The sequence below is a fragment of the Eublepharis macularius genome, chromosome 17, assembly GCF_028583425.1.
Source record: "Eublepharis macularius isolate TG4126 chromosome 17, MPM_Emac_v1.0, whole genome shotgun sequence".
NCBI classification, from domain to species: domain Eukaryota; kingdom Metazoa; phylum Chordata; class Lepidosauria; order Squamata; family Eublepharidae; genus Eublepharis; species Eublepharis macularius.
Genome location: NC_072806.1, coordinates 2,269,658 through 2,289,145, shown reverse-complemented (window position 1 = coordinate 2,289,145; position 19,488 = coordinate 2,269,658). Strand labels below are relative to the sequence as shown.

The 19,488-nt window shown below is 53.0% G+C and overlaps 2 protein-coding genes across 5 annotated transcripts in view; one reads left to right on the top strand and one right to left on the bottom strand.

Moving 5' to 3' along the window:
- Positions 1-7,553, top strand: part of CAPZB (capping actin protein of muscle Z-line subunit beta) — a 58,783-nt gene extending 51,230 nt beyond the window's left edge. The window contains exons 7-10 of one of the 2 annotated variants that reach the window (XM_055001328.1): positions 3,311-3,376; positions 4,301-4,377; positions 5,264-5,376; positions 7,277-7,553. In XM_055001328.1, the coding sequence (XP_054857303.1) occupies positions 3,311-3,376; positions 4,301-4,377; positions 5,264-5,366 (246 nt within the window). In that variant the 3' untranslated portion in view covers positions 5,367-5,376; positions 7,277-7,553. The remainder of the gene's footprint in view (positions 1-3,310; positions 3,377-4,300; positions 4,378-5,263; positions 5,377-7,276) is intronic. The other variant, XM_055001329.1, reaches the window with a different exon arrangement.
- A 1,356-nt stretch (positions 7,554-8,909) lies between these two features.
- Positions 8,910-18,750, bottom strand: SLC66A1 (solute carrier family 66 member 1). 3 transcript variants are annotated; one of them, XM_055001325.1, is made up of 8 exons: positions 18,662-18,750; positions 16,265-16,500; positions 14,643-14,772; positions 14,303-14,390; positions 13,309-13,466; positions 12,095-12,187; positions 10,981-11,166; positions 8,910-9,547 (listed from the first exon to the last, which is right to left on the bottom strand). In XM_055001325.1, exons 2-8 carry the CDS (start codon positions 16,414-16,416, stop codon positions 9,449-9,451), a joined length of 906 nt encoding a protein of 301 aa, XP_054857300.1. In that variant the 5' UTR covers positions 16,417-16,500; positions 18,662-18,750; the 3' UTR covers positions 8,910-9,448. The 3 variants fall into 3 exon arrangements, with proteins under 3 accessions (XP_054857300.1, XP_054857301.1, XP_054857302.1); XM_055001326.1 differs by lacking the exon at positions 18,662-18,750 and adding an exon at positions 17,021-18,362; XM_055001327.1 differs by lacking the exon at positions 18,662-18,750 and adding an exon at positions 16,605-16,985.
- Positions 18,751-19,488: the final 738 nt, after the last annotated feature.

Sequence of the window (19,488 nt, the reverse complement as noted above, 5' to 3'; positions counted from 1 at the left end):
ACTCAGAAAGGCAGTGAGAATTAAGTTTGCTAACATTTCCTAATAAACTCTTAAGTTGAAAATAATCAAAGCTTCTGTGAAATGCATTAAGATTCTCATAGCATACCATTTGATAAATTCGCACGTAGAATTCTCATGAGATACCTTCCAATCAAAACTCTAACCTATTATCTAGATTTGCATGTTTTATAGATTATCTTATGCAAATATTTAAGATCTTTTCACGTAATAGCATAAACAAACTATGATTGGTTTGATGCCTCATTGAATATTCATAATTTCTATAGCATAACCTTCTAATTAGCCAAAAAATGACATTATAGCCAACTTGCAAAACAAAGCTATAAATCTATGAAAAATGGCAGAAAGAGTTAATAGATCAATATTGGTCTATTCTCTGATAAAGGAACATTAATCTAGATAGAGTCCACTATTTTTAATTAGCTGTCATACATGAAAGCACACTTGTTTTGGTTACCTAACACTCTGAAAAAACAAGACAGTTCATGCAAAGTTTAAAAGTTCACCGAGAATACAAGTGCATTGCTGTATATTGGCTTAGTATTGCTTCTTGCCATGTGCTTTAATCTATGTTATTGCAACAAGGGCCTGAATGCTGGGTCACCCTTGGCCCTGGACAAGCCTTCCTCCTGCTTCCCCTCCCTCCTCTGCAGTAAGGGGGTGGAAATGTTGGCCTGTCCCATGCGTTAGCTGTGTGTGAGTTTTGAAGGACCTTTGTTGAGTGTGGTCCTTTGCAGAGACTGAGAAGCAAAGAAGGGGAGGTCCCTGCCACAGAGCACGTCAGTCTGCATGCTGGGGGCAATGCTGCGTGTGTGGGGGAAGTGTGGGGGGAAGGGGAGAGATGATTAAGAATGGGCCTGGATAGTTGGCATTTGGGAGCTGAATACACACTATTCAACAGGGAGGTGGACAAGGGTTAAGCCAGAAGTTCGGGGGAAAGGTGGGTTTGGAGGAGGGAGTTAAACGAGGGGAAATGGCAGAATGTCCTTGTCCTCGAGCCGTTTTTTAGGAAGTGTTTTGAACTCCCAGAGCAGAATCTGGGGAGGCTGTGGGTGCTGGCCCACTGGAGGCCTTCACACAGTGGCTCTCTGTTGGGGGCACTCCTAGCTCTGGGATTCTTGCACTGGGGAGGGGGCAGTTGGGCTCAGTGACTTGAGTGTGAAGCATTAACTAGAGAAATGGATTCTGTGGAAAACTCGCCTTTGGAATAGGGTGCGTGTTTGTGTACACAACTACCTGTGCTGCAGAGCAGCTGCTTGGCCCGCAGAAGGTCTCCAGCCCAGGCCCTGGCACCTCGGGACAAGGGGCTTCTGGCAGGAGCTGCAGGGAGGGAGCGCCCTTTTCTCCAGGGTCCGGGAGAGCCTTGCGAGTCAGGTGACAGCTCAGATTCGACTATGAATCCGGAGATAATCTTTGGCTTCTGGACCCCACCCCCTTCCTGAACAGACCCCGGGGAGCAGCGCACCGGCAGTCCTCAGCAGCAGGTTTCGGCCACTGCTGCCCCCCCTCCCCTCCCCTCCCCTCCCCGCTGCACCGCCAGCACTTCGTGGAGACGTCCTGCATCCGTCGCCCTGGGAGGAACCGCCTCAGCCTGCTCTGTGCAATTAGACAAGCTGTGTATTTCTGTCAGGCTTCACTTTCATGTTGAATTCCATCCCACAGAACTCCAGATGTTGTCTTTGGCTGAAATGAAGAACAAAGGCATGGCGTGGGGTGGGGGTGGGGGGGCAGGGTGGGAAGATGACCTTCCACTCAGGCATTCTCCCAGAGTTGTGGCTGTCACAGGTCCTGCGTTCTCTGGGTGCCCAGGCTCACGATGGCCGTACAGGCAGAGGAGGGGGCAGCGTTTCTTTTTCCCCAGTTGCCCTTTTTTAAAGGCAGCCACTGATTCCTCTCAGTCTCCCTTTCCACTTTTACGAGAGGGATTTCTCTCTCTCTTTGTAGAGATATCAGCGCACTCTTTTGTAACTTCAGGCCTTGCGGTTGTTTTATCTTACGCACCACAGGGTGGTGCTCTAGCAGGAGGCTGGGAAGATTTGGGAAGACATTGCCAGCCTCTGAGCATCTACAGAGTGGAATTCTCACCTTTTGCAGGACCTCCCGTCCTGCCCCTTCTCTTTCAATTGTGGTTTTATCAAAACAGGACTGATTAGAAGCGGATTCCTGATGGTTGGATTTGGGAGAGAAATTAGGGGAAGAACAATTGAGAAGATTCCTTAGGACATCTCTAGCTTCGGCCTTTTCCACTTAGTTGGTCAGGGAACAGATGGTGGAGCTTGGTGGGAGAAAGGCCTGCGATAAGCCGGCAGGCCTTGAGCACAGCTCCAAAGAGGGCTTGAAAGGCAAAGCTCCAAGGAAGTGGAAGGGAAGCCTGCGGAAAGAGGGGTGGATGGCAAAGGAAATAGAAATGGAGCGCCACTGCCAGGTGGGAGCAGCATTACTCTGAGAGGGGGGTTGGCAAGAGGGTGGGTGCAGCTGGGTGGTGGCACACATCCCACTTTAGAGGCAGAAGGCTTCCTCAGCATCTCCTGCTTAAAAAAGATTCCTGGGGCCTGGGCTGGGAAAGACCCCCCCCCCCTGTCTCCCCTTCTTCCTCCACCTTGAAGAGTTGAACCTGGTTGTAGTAGACTGAAACGGCCTGTGTGGGTAAGACAGATTTGTATCTCTGTGTGGAAGAAAGCTGAAGGGTGTGCCCGTGGCAGAAGGAGAAACCAAGGCTCACCATTGCCCAGTCAATGCCTGACCGAGGCCCACTTTTGTACAGGGGCACCCCTGGGGTCATGGCCAGTCCCCGTAAGAGTCCTTTAGAGGGAGTAGAGGGAGTCCCCCTTGTCCTTCTGCAGCTTCTCTTCCTGATCTCTGCCCGGGTGTGCTGGAAGGAGGCCCTTTCACGAGCTAGCAGACATGGTAGCTCTTGCATGGCTGCTGGCTGTGGTGACTCACCCAAGGACCACGGCCCAGCGTTGGAAGGCGGCTGCTCTAGGCAGGGGCCACTTCTGTATTTTCTGCAGTGCCTTTGGCTCCAAATAAAGGCGCCAGAGGAAATACCAACTCACTCCCCCAGAGGGTTCTGTTGGGTGGGCGCCTGGCGGTGGCCCTCCGGCTCAGTCCTCTTCCTGCCCACTGAGCGTGCTTGTGGCTTGCTGGGTGCCTGGCGGTGAAAAAGGCTAATGGGTATCCGTGGAGGGGCTGGATCCCGGTTCTCAGTTATGTCAAAGCCCACTCCTCTTTGTGACAACTTGATGCTTCCCTTCAACCAGGATCTCGCTTCTTCCCTTTCCCTCTCCAGATGGAGAAAGACGAGACGGTGAGCGACTCCTCGCCCCACATAGCCAACATTGGCCGCTTGGTAGAGGTAAGTGGGCCTCCGACTCCGTGCCTGAAGGACCCTGAAGGGCCGAGATGCATCACAAGAGTATCTGGGGAAGCCCTCTGGATCAGGCCTCCTGTCTAGCCTCCTCTTTCCCTCTCCGGCCAGCCGGTGGCCCTCTAGCACAGAGGCTGGAGCCTTCCCTGTTGACCCTCCCCTCCTATTGGGATTCAGTGAAAAGGCCCCATACAGTGGCTGTTGCTCTAATGCCACTGAGGGACCTCCACTCAAAGGGCCCCCAGTCTGACTGTGCATCAAGAGGGCAGGATCCCCCAGCCTCTGCGGTGTGAATCTTAAAGCAGGCAGGTGGGCTGTGGGGATTCTAGTTAGAAAGGAGCCCTTGCACAGGAACACTCCTTGGATTGTACTAAAGGGGAGGGTGTGTGTGTTATGGATGCAAGCTGCCCTCTTGTGGTCGAAAGGAGAACCTTCTGACTGAAAACTCGGTGCTTGGGATTTCGTGCGAGGAGGTTTCTGCCCCCTGCGTTCTCACGTTTTTGCTCTCCCTCTCATTTTTCGTAAGATTGTCAGCTCCCTGGCCAATTTTGCTAGGCATGCTCTGTGGAGAAGGCTTCTTGTGCAGTCCTCTCATTGTACGTTGCCCTTTGTGCAGTTGGCAGCCACTGACACACCTGGTGGGACTTCTGCACATCCCTGTGCCTTCCAGAGAAGGCTGCCTCCTCAGACCTTGCTCAGCTGTCTTGTCAGCCCACTGGCTCCGTGGCCTTGTGTGCCCCTCCTTCAGCTTCAGGGGTGGGGCTGGATGCCACAGGTGGTCCCCTGCCACCCTCAGGGTCCCAGCATTGGCCCCACCTTGCAGTCCTTTGGAACAGACCGCGGCTAACTGAAGGCCAGGAGCCACGGCTTTGAACTGATCACTTCCTCTGTGTCTTGCTTTTCTCCCTCTAGGATATGGAGAATAAAATCAGAAGTACACTGAACGAGATTTATTTTGGAAAAACAAAGGACATCGTCAATGGGTTGAGGTAATGAATGGGCTGCAGCCTTCTGATTTTAGTCCCCCCCCCCCAGCAGTTTGAGTCTTCCTGTAACTCCAAGGTCCTTTGTGTGTGGTGCCCTGTGGGGAATGTACCTGCGGGTGTCCCGATAACGCCCTCAAGCTTTACTTCATAAGACCTGGTAAATTCATAGCCCTCTGACCACATTCCTTTTGGGTGGTCAAATTCTGTCGCCTGCTCTGATCGCTTTAGCTTTTTTCGAATTGAAACCACCCTGGCAGGATTGGCCAGCAAGCTTTGGGTAGCTTTATTTCCTTTAAGATCAGTTCAGGCAGTTTTCCAAACCGATGGTGAAAAACGCAGGGCATCAAGATGCAGTCAGCGAAGCCGCAGAACAATATCTGCAAAAACGATGGCAGTAAAAACTTAAAAATAATGTTAAAAAATCCGTGTTTGCCAATAAACATCCATGGAGTAGCATTGGAGAGCAAGTGAACAATTACAAAATCCCGAACTTCCCCTCCCTGCAGAAATTGAATCTCAAACAGCTTCATATGCAGAATGCTGCATGCCAGAAGAACAGCTTTGTGGGGCAAGGTAGCTTGCTACCCTGCTGGCAGCTGTTTTCTTGCCCCATGTCACTTAAACTTTGTTTTTCCCCCCTAACCTATTCTGAATTGGGAGGGACGTCTTGACAATGGACCCCTCATCTAGTGGGGATGCTGCCTGTTGAAGGGGTGTTCAGCTCTGCTTCCCCCCCACCGATTTTTTCTGCCTGCTGTTCCTCTTCTGACTTGCTCTTGGTGGCTCCCAGTGGTTTCCTTTGGTTTCTCCCATACTGGGCTTCTCTGATCTGTTCTTTCTCCTCCTTTGCTTCCCATCCCCTTTCCGTTTCCACACCTGCTCTCTCTAGATCTATTGATGCTATTCCTGACAACCAAAAGTATAAGCAGTTGCAGAGAGAACTCTCCCAGGTGTTGACCCAGCGCCAGATGTACATTCAGCCGGATAACTAAGCCGGCCCAGGTACCCTCCCCCTGCCCCCCCCGCTAGCCTGCCGAGGCACACCACTTAGAACTAAAACAACTCTTAACTTGGCTGAGGGAAAGCTTTGACCGGAGCATGCCGGCTGCATTCTCACCAACTAACCCTTAATTTGGGCAGCCTGCCGACTAGTTCCCCTCCTCTCTCAGAAAAGGCAGGGTTCTTTCTTTCTTCCAAGCCTCGATTGTTCACTTTTGCCACCGCAGGTAGTGTGTGTGCAGTGTGCTTTGGATTTGGGCATGGAGGGAAGGTGTCAAGCAAATAGCATGGGGTGGGCTATACCAGAAACTCACAGCTCTGTCTAGATACTTACTAATGAAATCTCAAAATTCTGTGAAAAGGGAAATTCCTGCAGCGCTGAAAACTGCATCTGTGCAGAAACAATACGTATTTGGCTAGTTCCCTCCTATTTTTGCTAAACCACTTCTAATAAACTGTGGGAGGGGGAAGAGGGGCTGGATGCTGCTATAAAGCCCCTTCCCCACAGGGTTCTGTTTGACTTCCCCTTCTGGCTTACGAGATGTGTTCCCCAAGATGCAATCCCGTGCAGAAGAGCTAGAAACTTGGTGTTTTTAAAGACTTTATTCTTAGCAGCATGGAATTCTGTGGCTTTTCTGCCCTGTTGTGAATTATGTATTCCATAAAAGGGGCTGAAGGCAGCAGAACTTGGGAGTGGCAGGAGGGGGCGAGTCTTCAGGGGAGCAGAGCTTGTGTTTGGCCCCTGGGACCCTCATCCAGTAAGCACCAAGACCACTTGTATCTGTGGTCCCTTTCCTGCCTCCATAAGGGACCAAACAGGAAAGCCTCACTGGGGGCGACTCCTGAAAGGTCCAGAGCAGTGGCCACTGGGAAAGCCAGCTGCCCTCGCAGCCAGCCCCCTGAATCGTATCTCCCCCCCCCCCCCGACATAGAGGTGGTTCACCTGGATTTGAATTGCTTGGGCTGCATGCCGGTGACTAACCTGGAGTCAGCCTAACTGGTCACCCACTACTCCAGTTCCTAACTGACTGACCTTTCCTTAACTTACAACTGCATCAGTCTGGTGTGGGTGGGCAGGGAGCCCCCAGGAGGGCGCATGCTTGACACGCTGGTGTGGGTGAAGGTCTTCTGAAGACTGAGAACGGAATCGGCTGCTGAGAGGACCCTGGCGGAGGATTCTGTTGCTCCTTTGCACCCTTGGTGGCGGCTGGTTGGGAGGCCAGGTGCTTACTGCACCACCCACACACGCAGCAGCTGCCTTTATACTGAACCTGACGCTTGGTCCCTCAAGGTCAGTGTTGCCCCCTCAGGCTGGCAGTGGCTCTCCGGGTCTTGCAGATGTTCTCCCCCCGAGCCACAGCTCCTCCTCACCATTGACCGGGAGCCAGCTGAGCCTCTGCAGTGCCTCACCAGCCTCTTCAGTTGATGCAGAGCCTAGGCTTTGGCCTCTGCGGTAGCAATGCCCAGCTGCTGTACCAAGTAACCCTGCGCGCACGCACACACCACCAAGGCTGTTCTAGGACCCCCCCCCCCTTTCCACCTGCCATGGTAGTGTCTAAACTCTTCTCCAGGTGCGAGGAGGATCAGCAGTGGCTTATTCACGATTAGCCGTCTTCTCGGAGAGACTGCATAGGCTCCGATGCCTAGCCCTTCTGCAGCACACACTCCTCTGGGGGTTCCCTTGGGGCAAAGGCTCCGCCCAGGAAGCTGAGTCCCTGTTGCTTCAGGTTCTCCGCTTGCACCCGTCCCTGGGAAGGCAGGCTTCGCACCCGGAGCAAAATCTCCCTTCCTGGCAGGAGGGGGGGCAGCCTCTGTTTCAGCACCGCCCACCACTCTCCGCCACCACTCCTCACCGTCTGGTCCCTCCCCTCCTTTAATCCTCCCCCCCCTCTTTCTCCTCCAGGTCTGTGCAGACTTTTGCGGACAAATCAAAGCAAGAAGCTCTTAAGAATGACCTGGTGGAGGCTTTGAAGAGAAAGCAGCAAAGTTAAAAACTCCTCCTCTGGTGGCGATGCTGACGGGAGACACCATGCACTCATTAGGTCCCTTTCCCCTAGAAAACGTTTTTTTCTCGCACCCTCTGCCCGCCCATCATTTTTGTCGCGTCACGTCCCGCATCTGATATCTTCCACCTGCGAGCGCCACCTCACCCCTCCATGAATAAAGCTGTATAAACTTTTTCCAGTCTCTTGCAGCTTAATTTGCAGCACATTTTTATTCTCCGAAACTTGGGATGCGTTTCTGTGAAGAAATCTACATTTTTTGGCTTCCTTCCCCCATTTATACGCCCAGCCCGCATTCCCGTCTTTCTCTCTTCCCCTATGCTGCCTCCTCTTCCATCTTTTGTTACATTGGTGTAAAAAATGTAAAACAAACAAAAAAACTTTATTAAATACTGTGGTGTGTGAAAGAGGACAAGAGAGGGCCTGCGTAACTTGTTCCATGTATGTTTGGGGAAAGCTGGGTCCGAGGGGGGGGGGGGAGTGGAGGGCTGCACTCCACCCACCGTGCTTTGGGAGAAGTGCCTGAGCTGGTGGGGGGGGAGGAAGTCCTACTCCTCGGAAGGGGGTGGGAGGATGGTTTCTATGGAATGCAATATAGAGGGGGTTAATTTTTTATTTGTAATGCTTGAACTTGAACCTACATCTTATAATTGAGTCTCCATACTAAAAGAATAAATTGCACACAAAAAAGTTTTCTTGGACATGCCCCCGTTTTTCCCTTATCCAGGTTGTTTGTTTCCTTCGGTGGTTGTTTGTCGGACTCTCATACATATTTTGTTCTGTGGTTTTTTAGCTCTGTGATGTGTAATGTTGCTTTTCCTGAACAGCAGCAGCTGGTGCCAGCTTGTGTTGGAGGGTGGTTTGGGTAGTTTCAGGAAGCCACCAGTACAGTGCCTCTCCCCCCATGGATGGGCGTTTGCAGAGAGGGCTGCCTGCGTTGAGCTTGCGCTGCTGCAGAGGCTCTCCCCAGACTCTGCTATACATCAGAAAGGCACGTGCAGCGAGCGATCCTCGCTAGTCACGTCCACAGCCAGGTTGACCATTAAGTAGCCAGGCACTGCTGCATTAACCCACAAGCAGTCACAAGCCCTTGCTACGGGAGAATCGCCTCTTAGGAGGTTTGTGGGGCGCCTCCATCGTTACAGCAGCACATGAGTTTGCTTTGATATTAAGTCAACCGGAAGTAACTTACGGCTTTGAGCTCTAGAAACTAATTGCGTGTGCCACTGCTGGCGGTTCACTGAGATGGCTTGAAAAACAGTACACACCAATCCCCGGAGGACGAGGCAGCGCACACCTGCTGGTCACAGGGAGCAAGGAGAGTTTTGGGCTGCAGGCTGGGCTGGGGTGGGCTTCCCCGGGAAATCTGCCTGGGCTGCACTGGAAGCAGGTGTTCTGTATGAGATGATCATTGTGAACGGGGCAGCTTCAGTTGCACAAAGAGAGGAGTCTGCAGGAGCACATCAAACCCCCTCCCCCAGCACTCGCACAATTAGGAACTCGTTTTAAAAAAAATCACAGATCATAGCAATATTTTAGGGATGCAAACATTTCTTCTGGGGAAAGACTTAAAAGCCCTTTATTTTTCCTCTGCTCCCAGTTGTATATATCCTGAAGTATACAAAAGGAACATCCCACACATGCACAAAAGATGCCCCTGTCCCTTATACATTTAGCTAGCCTGAACAAAGAGGTGGAACGTGATTGAAGAGAGAAATCCCTGAAAAGCCGGCTTCCACCCTTGGCACCAGTAGTGAGTGCCTGTTTGTGCTTCCACTCCGTTGCTAGAAATATGACCCCTACAATCCTGCAATTCGTCCCTCCTCCACATGCAGCTCAGACCGTGTTTGGGTAATTTTTTTGATAAATAAGGAAGCTGCCCACTAAAAGGCAAGGAGTTCTGTAGAGCTGCCCTTTGGACCTGGCTTTGGCCTTGGAAGGGATAGAGAAGGCATGAACAGACATCTGAGGCCGGGCAGTCCAAAATCCCTTTTTTCCTGGGTTCCTCCAGCACGATGGTGCTAGCTGCACTCTTCTGTCAGCATCCTCTTCCTTGTTTACGGTCACATCTGTCAGCTGTCAAGGGGCTCCTCTTGTTTCCCGAGAAGAGCGTCTCTCTCTTCAAGCAACGGAGGTGTCGGCTGCCGGTAGGCAAGGAACTGGAGAGAAATCTGAAATCCACGAGTTAAAGACTATTCTTGCTTTTGGCTTTGGAACGGCCTCCCAATTCTGGCACCAAAACATTGCATAGGAAGCCATAATGATTTGCGGATGATGGCGATTCCATTGGCTGCCAGCTGTTGGGGACAAATAGAAACCCTTCCAGTGGTTGGAAACAAATTCCAGTAATAGGGGTCTTTTTGGCCAACTTGGGCTGTTCTTGGGGGAGGGGGGCAGCTCCCTGTCTGCTCAGAGCAGTGTTTCAGAAGGGGGGCAAGGAAAGCCCCCCTCCGCCGATGTAAATCCACCATCAGGTTGTTTTACAGGCTTCAAGGCCCACCCCCCGCCCTGCCTGTGAGCTTTCTCAAAGCTCTGAGCGTTAGCCCTTGCTGGGAACAGAAAGCTGACCTGCATGGACCTCTGAGGCTGCTGCTCCGTCTAGCTTAGCATTGCCCACTCTGGCCGGCAAAGAAAGGTCTTGTCCACTACCTGCTGCCCAAGGCCCTTCAAGAGGAAGTGCCTGGGGGCTGAATCTGGGACCTTCTGCATGCTAATCACAAGTCCTGCCGCGAAGCTAGAGAGGCCCTTTTCCGTGATGTGCTCTGTCTCAGCCAGCTCAGGATGGTCTCTGGCGGAGAAGGATCTTTCTCCACACCAGCAAATGGACACCCTTTAAGCAGGAATTGAACCAGCAACCTTCTCCTACTCAGCCACAGCTTCTTCCCGAGCTGGTCTGGCAGGCAACAGTTGAAGATTCGCCCTTTCCCCTGAAATCCGGGAGAGCCGATATCTTCAGTGGGTGGGAGGCTAGTAATCCAACTCTGTGTATGCATTTATGGTTAAAATCCATGCTGCTTCCTTTCCCTCCCGGGCTGGGCATATCAAAAGTGTGTGCAAGGGAAAGGCCAGAGGGCCAGCGCAGAGAAGCTTCTTTTCATGCACAAGGACGGAGGCTCATTCCTCAGCACCTCCTATTAGATCTTCTAGCAGCAGGCTTTACAGCTGTGTTGCAGAACCTTGCCAGTCAGACCTAGACAGACCAGTGGCGTGCTCGGTTTCTGGGGACGAGCCATAGAGGGGGAGGTATGAGCCCTTGTAGAAGGCCCATCGTCTGGCAGTGGGAACACGAGCTTTGCAGGCCGAAGATCCCAGATTCTGGCACAAAGCTTCCTGCACTTGAGAACCCTAGACAGCAGCTGCCAGTCTGAATAGAATGTGCATGGCAAGAGAGTTTCTCAGGTGACCCTACAACACTGCCTTATTCAGCTCTCTCTGGTTAAAACTGAGCAAACCTAGTCTTAAAGAGAGAGCCGACAGCTTTCAAAGCCAGGGGGCAACATTTCCCCCAGGAATTCTCACTTCTGCTCCTGCCCGCCTTCGGAGTAGAACCTGCTGGCGCAGCTGTGAAGCTCCAACGCTTCTTGCCAGCCGAAGAAAAGGATACAAAGACATCTAGAGAGAGAACCCCTAAGCTGCCAATCAGCCAGGGGAGGTGGTGGATCACGTAGCTGCCCTCACTCTGACCCAGGTCTGGGTTTTTCAGCAAGACGCTCACGCCGTACAGTGTGTTCCCAAGCATCACCAGGGCAAAGAGGGAGTAGGAGATGCCCGTGGTGGATTTCCTCTTGAACTGCAAGGAGAGAAAAGGGTTTAATCCAAGGACTGGGCAGCCCAGGCTATGCCTTTGCCTCAACTGCTGGGTGGAGCTGCGTCTGGACTTCTGGGGCCGCTCTGGTCACCCTGTGGCAAAAAGGATTGTCCGGAGCTGGGAAAGGCGCAGGAGGAGGTGGGCTCAAATGATGGAGAGCCTGGAGATCCTTCCTTAGAAGGGTGAAAATTTAGGGCTTGTTAGGTGGCGGCGGCGGCGACAGCGAAGGAGGAGGGGGCTGCTTGATGGAGAATTACAAGGATACGAACAGTGAGCGTGGAGAGGAAGTGCCAGGGAAATAATTCTCTGCCCCGTAGTACAGATATGCTTTGGATCACCAAAAGAAACGGCCAACATGGCTTCCGGAAGGAAGCATTTTATCACATAATGCGTTGTTGATGTGTGGGATTCAGTGCCCCAAGACATAAAATGACGGTCACTAATGAAATGTACTCTAAAAAGGCACAGTCATAAGGGGGCAAGTCCAACTGCTATGAGTCATAAGAACTAAACAGAAACTCCGTTTACAGAGGCAGTCTACCTTTGAATGCCAGAAGGTGGGGACAGACATGAGGCCAGTTCCCTTTGTTTTGGTACAATCCGGCCAAGTAATTCTTAGCTCATGTCCTGGATTTTGCTAGTGGGCCTCTGAGCCGATTGTGGCTTGGCCCACGGCTTATACCTCCCCCATCCTCATCACATTTTAGGGGCCTTTTTCTTGCATTCTTCCTCTCCCTAGCTTCTTGTTTTACTAACTCCCAATATTCTGTCAATTTATCCTGCTCAACCTGGACGGAGGAAAGAGCTCCCAGCATGATCCAGCCTTCATCAAGGCCAACAGAAGCCCCTCTTGGACTGGCTTGGGGGGAGAGGCCTCCTCCAGAAAAACACCTTTGCTTGAAATTCTTACGTTTGTGTAGATCTGGGGGACTCGAGAGAGCAGGTACAGCAGCGATGAAACGGATCCAATCACAAAACCAACAATTTCCTTCTTGGTGAAGGGCTGCAGAAAGAGGAGGTAGTTAGGAAGGACCAGCCACGGAATTCTTAAAAGTGAAAAAAAGTCAAGAACCATTCATAGGGAAGTCTCACCACACAGTCAGAAACCCCCACCAGGGAAAAAAAAGGCTCATTGTGTCAAAGGGACGACACCTCCTGCTGGCGGAAAGAACCGACACACAAAGAACAGATCTGCAAGCTCCAGTGCGCGCGCTCTCAAAGGAAGCTCTGGAACTGACAAGGCTTTCCTCCCACTGCCACAGACTGTGGGCTATAAGAACAAGCAACCCCCTCCCCAAATTGCGACTGCTGTCATCCCTGCTTCAGCCACATCTGGAAAACTGCAGGCAGATCCCTGGTTACCCCCATCTCGTTTATATTTGTATTTCAATTTATATACCGCCCATCCCCAGGGGCTCTGGGCGGTAAAACACAATGTCCCATTGGGTTGGAAAAGAGGCAACCAGAATGTGGCAGGAGAACACGGAAAAGCTCAAGAGGAGGGGGGAAGAACAGAAGGGCCATGCGTGACCCAGGAGAGCAAGAAGGCGCATTAAAAGGAGAAAGCGGAGAAGGCAAGCCACGGAACCTGGGATCCTCCGATGCAAGCGACGGGCAGAGGGAATATTCCAAGCCACCCAAGGAAAACTCTCCTTCACGCAACGCATCATGAGCATTCACATTATAATTAGCATAATTAGTAATAGCATGAGTGCATTGACAAGAAAAGGAGACCGGGCAGAGTCACCGAGGGCTAGTGGCCACGAACCAGCTAAGTGGCGCCTCCACGTTCAGAGGCAGCACCGCTGATGCCCAGGTCTGGCAATCAAGGGAAGGCTGTGGCCTGCAAACCTCTTGGCAGCAGGGTCTTTGCTGCAGACAGGAGACTGGACCACATGGGGTAGCTACTGGTCAGACCCTGCAGGGCTCCTCTGATGTTCAGCTGCAGAATGTGTCAGAATGTGAAAAGTTCTCTGAAGAGCAACTGGTACAAAACTGCTCCTAAGCCTCCCTTCTTGTGCCTCCCGCCTGCAGCAGGTCAGCGGGCCATGGACAGAACCAGAGGCTGGGCCCAACTTTGTCAACAATCAACATACCCCCCCGCCCCCCCAGAAAGGAACTTACCTCCCACAGAGTTTCATCGGTCTCGATAGAGAGAAGCAACCTTCCCTGGAACACGTGCATTCCCTTGCTGCTAGGAGGCGCGGGTCCGCCCAGCAAGAATGTTGTCGACACCGTTCCCAGCAAAACAAAGGCGAAGGCTGCATTAATGGGGGCAGAAACTGCAGGTGGAGGGAGAGAAAAAGAGAAATTGGCTAGGATAGGGCATCTCTGACCTATCCCAAGTGGATTTTGCTTTTAATTTTTTTTTCCAGGTGAGGGTTTAACAAAAACCGATTTCTTGCCAGGTGTGTTATTTCATACACAAATACAGGAGCCGACTTATCCCAAGTCAGACAATGCAATGCAGTAGAGCAAAAAGATAGCAGAAGGGGCTGGAATCCTCTCTGCGTTGGTTTTGCTCTGCCAAATGATCTTATCGGCATCTGAGCCTTAAAGCATTAAGATATCTCCAAAAGAGAGAGGCAGTTTAGTTATCTGCAGACAGGAAGTTGTTCAGAGTTCAACCACCTTCCTGAAGATTAGAAAATACAATGATCAGAACAGAGGCCAGAAACAAAGAGGTGCTGGGGCTGAAAGCTTGCCCTCGTGGCAATTAACCAGGGAGCTTTTGGGTCAGATGTGTGAGGGTGAGGCTGGTTACTCAGGAAAGACGACAGGCTGAGATTTGGACTAAATTAAGTATGCCTCAGAGCATGTGCAAAGGGCATTCACAGGTCCAGGGGGCACCATAATCTGGAGCCCCAGACCTTTTCAGAGCAGTAAACTGTTGCAAAAAGAAGACAGACATTTGGCATGTGCGAAGAGGCACTGACGGTAAGGTTGCAGGCTGCAGTGCCCAAGTCCTGCACAGAAAACGGGCTTGGGGGTCTGAGCACCAGTGCAAGTTAAGCCAGATGGGGGTGCTGGTGAGTAACAGAGGCAGGATTTCATATGGATTCAAAGGGGCTACGTCCCACATCTTTTCCAATGGTGTTTAGTAGATTTTGTTACTTACAGCCTCTGTTCTGGTTCTTAATTTTGTAGTACAGGTAGAGAGAGATCATGAGAAGGTCAGCCAAGACGTAGTAGATGGCTGTGTAAACCTACGGGAAGGAAAGCCATCATGAGTAGAGCGAGACAAGTAGGATATTAAAGAGAGCCAGAGTTCTCCACCTAGGCAACTCTGCCTTGGTGCCAAGAGCCCTGAATTAACAACCGTGCATAAACTAGGCAAATAATCCTCCTCCGCAATCTCAGCTCACGGAAGCGGAACCGTTTCTCTGCAGGCTTCTTGAGACCCATCCAGAGGAAGAGAAGCATGTGCGCGGGGGCAGGTGGGGGGAGAAGGCCAGTACCTGCAGTGGGAGCTGGTTAGCCAAGAGTGATCCAATGAAGTTCAACAAGTCTCCTCCCAGCCATCCCAAGAGGAAGTAGATGGACAGGGCCTGATCCATGATGCCTGTTTTGCACGCCTGGTAAAATTGGCTGAAGGGCAATTGGCAGAGAGAGAGAAGCAGTTAGGATTGGAAAGGGCCCCTGACCAAGCAGGGAGGAACAAACAGCCTCCAGGCGCTCTGTCTGGGAAGAACAAGTTCAGTTTGTTCTCTTGAAGGCCTCCAAGCATAACTAAGACTGTGAAACTCACTGCCGCAGTTTGCCACAACGGCCAGCCACTCAGCTACCGTTAAAAAAGGACAGAAATTCATGGCAGACGCATGACGACTACATGGCTCCTCCATGGCGAGAGGCAGTGTACCTCCAGATACCTGTCACAAGGAGGGCAAAAGCAGAAGCAGGCTTGGGGCTTCCTGTCTGTTAGCCTTGCAGGGGGCATCCGGGTGGCCACTGTGTGTGTGTACCTGGCAGAGGGGATGCTGGACTGGGTGAGTCCGGAAGGGCACTTCTGATGGCAACACGCAACGCAGCCAGGCACAGGTTCGCCAGCAAACATTTGCAAAACCATGGCAGAGATTTAAATATGTTAAGTCAGAAATTACTGAGCCCGGAAACAGGTCCAGAGCTTCCCTGGGTTAGCATATGGGTCAGCTGATGAGATACTACATGAATCCCATTATGGAGGTGGGAGTTCCTCCCCACCCCCGTGGGATTTTTTGCTAGCCAGAGCAGAAGGCAAGGGCTGCGTGCCTTGCAGCCCCAGCAGCCCAGCCCAGCTTCTCCCAGGTACCCCACTCTCTGTAGGCATTTAAAAAAAAAATAACTGCAGTATTATTTTGTTGTACTTTTGTGTTAAATTTTGGTGTTTGGAACTGCAGGCTAATCCTGTCGTCCCAGGATAAATGCCAAAGAGCAAAACTGTTTACCAAATAGTTTAAGGAAAAAAGTAACCAATTTGTAAAGAGGGATAAATACGATTTTTAACTTTTCATGGGTTCACAATAACGATGAATTGGCTTTTGCAGTTAGCACAGATACCAAACTGATAAGGGATTAATGTTTTTTATGGTTCTAATAAAAATTAATCTTCTAAAAGAGACCCAACCGGACCAGCGGCCACCACCTCTTTCACTGGCCAGATGGTCTGACTCCAGTCTTAGTTTTTGGGCAGGCGGTGGGAAGTCCAGATGGGGGTAGGGATTTCTGAGGGGTTCACCTGGAGTAACCAGCAAGAGGAGGGTGGTGGTGGTGGTGGTGGTGGGGAGGTACGGCCAGCAAGTGTTATTGGCAAAGTCTGCAGCTATTTGATGGCACTTTTCTAAGAGGTCAAATTGTTTCAGGATGCTGCAAGCCGTCCTGGGCACCAGCGAGGAGGAGCAGGAAACGGTGCTATGGCTACTCATGTGCAGTGCAGTATGATATCCCAGATCAGGAAGTGATTCATTCCTCCATCACTGCTTAGGCTTGCAACCACAGACCCGCCCAAGTCATTCTGGGGCAGAAGAAAAAGCACGTGAGTTCCTCATCCAAAGATCTCCCCCCCGGGGTTCTCAGGCACATGAGGAACCAGCTATTTACTTACGGGAAAGCTGCCGCAGCAAAGCAGACAATGGAGACCAGGCCCAGCACCACGCTGGCGATGTCCCTGCCATCTCGAGCACATTCAGAAAAGATCTCCCACACCCACTGGGAGCCGTTGGGACAGTCCGAGAAATTCCCATGCAGAGAATCCATTGAGCGTGTGGGGGTGTAAAGTACAATCTACACCAGTCACACAAAACCCAGGAGGAAGGATCTGTCCATAGCTGAACTGCAAACCTGCCAAGAGAGCACACAAAGAATGCAACAATCCCAACAGCAACCCATTGCACAGGAACTGGCTGCGATACATGGCCTCGGGTAGCTCTCATGTAAATGCCAACCTAAGAGGATCTCAAACTGGGTTAACACAATGGCTCCCTCCACCAATAACTCGGAATTTTAATTCTCTGACCAAGCAGAGAACTCTGTCCCAGACGTGCAGCGCAAGTTGGAAGGCTGTGTCTGGCCCAAGCAGCATGCCAGAGTGGGGATTTGAACCCAAGACTTCCAGATCCTAGTCCGATCCTCCACCACACCACACTGGCTCTCCACGCTTCCAGAATTCTGTATTTGAGAGCTGTGGGAAACAGGTCTGAAATGGGATTAAACAGCAAATGGTGGCGTGATCCCCCTTGTTTACTTAGCTTTAAGATTAACTTAACTGGGAGTCACGGGCCACAAGACCCAATGACTGATAGCTTAAGCAACACAAATAAATAGATAGGGCAACTTTATCAAGAGCTATGAGTAAGCGTACCTAAATGGAGCCTCCAACCTCAGCCGCAGTCTCTCTGAACACCAAATGCTGAAGAGGGGCAATGGGGGATGGTGATTACATCATGTCTGCCATCTGGCTGGCCAGTTATTGGAAACAGGATGGTGGACTAAACCCAGCCAAGTCGTTCTTGTGTTCTTAATAATACATGTGCATGTTTAAATAGCCTCTTCAAAAGAAGGCAATGTACAGTAATCACATTTTAGGAAGAACAAATACCGGCTGTGCAGAAGAACCACGCAGCCAAGGCAATTTGATGTTGGCGCAAGGATGACCCATGTTGTGTGCTCACTATGTGAGCTGGGCTTTGCAAAACAGTTAAAAATTAAAACCTGCCCAAGTAAGCAAAGAGCCTTTTGCAATTCTGTCTGCTGAGAATTGCCCACCCAGCACTAACATCTCTGAAAAACAGGCTTGTGCGGACGTGTCATTTCAGCAGATTGCACGGGGTGGTTCTGGCCGCTTGATCAGGTTTCCAAGGCCGGCCTCTTTGGGTAATCTCTGGGTTCGGAGGAAAGAGAACAGAAAGTCCTGCTTTGGACTGGCTTTGAGGGGAAACAGGGAAAGTCACTGCAAATAAATGAAGTGTCCACCGACTCCATTCGGCTCAGAGACCTGTCTTGTTTCTCTGCTGGCAGCACTTTGTGGAGAGAGATTGACACACACAAGTCAGGCAGAGGGAAGCACCAGCGTTCCTGCTTATCAGCAAGAGGGAAACTGAGGACAACAGGCAAGCGACCCAAGCGCCGAGGTCTGCAAGAATCTCGGCATGGAGGATGGATCTGAATGCAAGTCTGGACCGGAAAGTCCTCGTTTTCAGTAGTCACAGACAGCAATCTTGGGGCTAATAGGTGGGGTGAAACAGGAATTTTAGGGCCACTCGTGCCAAGGGGCTGGGAGAAAAGAGGTCTCCAAAACGCAAATTCCTACCTTCTGATTTAGATTTGGCAAGGGGCGGGGCCGAAGAGAGGTTCGCTCTGCACATGCCCAGAGAGCTTTAACTGAGGCCTGGAAAGGAAGTGCTGGGGCCAGGGCTGAGCCTCGTTCCAGTTAGGCCCTCAAATGAGACGTGGCCAAGGACCGCAGTCGCCCCCTGTGCACGTTCTGAGCTCGCAGCACCACCAGGCATTGTCTGTACAACATCCCTGCCGAGCAGGCCACAGGACCACGCTCGTCCCCCATTCCAAGAAAGCATCTTGGATGTTCTCGACGGGGAAGGAGGCTGCAAGGAGGAGCACCCCCCCCCGGCTGTTCTTCGAGCTCCACCGCAGCCTGGGCGCAGCCCCGGAGCGCGCCGATTCCCCCTCCCCGAACCGGGGCTCAGCCGGGGCGCGCCTGCTGGACGAAGCCTCCCCTTGGAGCGGGGGCAGAGCGCGTCCCCCGGGGGGAGGCCCAGCAGGCCCCCTCCCCTCCCCGCCTGAGCCAAGCGGGTCGAGGGCGCAGCTGCCGGGCGGCGGACGCCCCGGAGCCATCGCGCTGCGGAAACGCGCCAGCCTCTCCGGGGGTGCCAGGAGGAGGGGAGGGGCCGAGGACAGGGGAGGCCGCCGCTCCGCCAGGCCCCCTTACTCCGCAATAAAGACCCCCCTCCCGGCTCCCCCCCCTCGAAAAAGAGCCGCCACTCACGGAGGAAGCGCCGCGCTCGCAGGGACGCGGGTCCGCCTGGGGCGCCGCAGTCGGGCCGGCTTTGTTTCCCCGGCCGGCCTCAGCTCCGCCTCTCGCCGGCGGCCGGGCTCTCCCGCGGAGGCCGCCGGTCAGCTGACGGCCGAGACCGCCCCGGAGGAGGGGCCGCGCCGCCCTCTTCGGCCGCGGAAGGCGGGAGGAACGGCGAGAGGCCCGCCGAGCAGAGCTCTCCGAGCGCCCAGCCCCTTCGCCTTGCCTCTGAGCATGGGCAGAGCGCCTTTCCCGGCGGGCAGGGCAGGGCAGGAGGGGCGCGCGCGCGCAATGGCGCTGTAACGGCGGCGGAGGCGCGCCCGGCGGCCCCTCCGGCTAAACGCGGCTCCCTCGAGCCCCCCAGGCGAAAAGTCCGGCGGAGGCGCGGCGGGGGGAGGGCGCCTTGCCTGGCCTGGCGGGGCTGCTCGGAAGCCCCCGGCTGGCCCCCGGGAAGCGGCGCCGGGGCTTCGGGCCTGGGCCAGCCGGGCGGGTCTTGGGTCCCGGCCACCGGAGCGGAGCCTCCCCAGCCAGGGGACGCCCAGTAGCCGCGGAAAGACTCGCGTCTCCCTGAGCTGCTCGGAAGCCCCCGGCTGGCCCCCGGGAAGCAGGATGCCGGGCAGCAGGCCGTGGGGTCCGACCCAGCGGGGCTGGCCGTGGCTGCTCGCCATCGGAACGGAGCCTCCATTGCCGGGGGAAGTCTACCCGAGCGCTAGCCCGAGCAGGGCTGCCGCAGCCCCGGGCTGGCCCCGCTGGAAAGAGGGTGCGGGGGGGGGGCAGCAGGGCCTTGGGGGCGGACCCCG

What these genes read in the sequence shown, in the direction of transcription:
- SLC66A1 (XM_055001325.1), bottom strand. Translation starts at nt 16,416, where the DNA reads ATGGATTCTCTGCATGGGAATTTCTCGGACTGTCCCAACGGCTCCCAG. An exon ending in TCCCCCAGATCTACACAAAC is followed by an intron (nt 11,167 to 12,094) that starts GTAAGAATTTCA and finishes CTCTCCTTGCAG; the next exon opens with TTCAAGAGGAAATCCACCAC. An exon ending in TTCTCTCTCTAGATGTCTTT is followed by an intron (nt 9,548 to 10,980) that starts GTATCCTTTTCT and finishes CGTGGATTTCAG; the next exon opens with ATTTCTCTCCAGTTCCTTGC.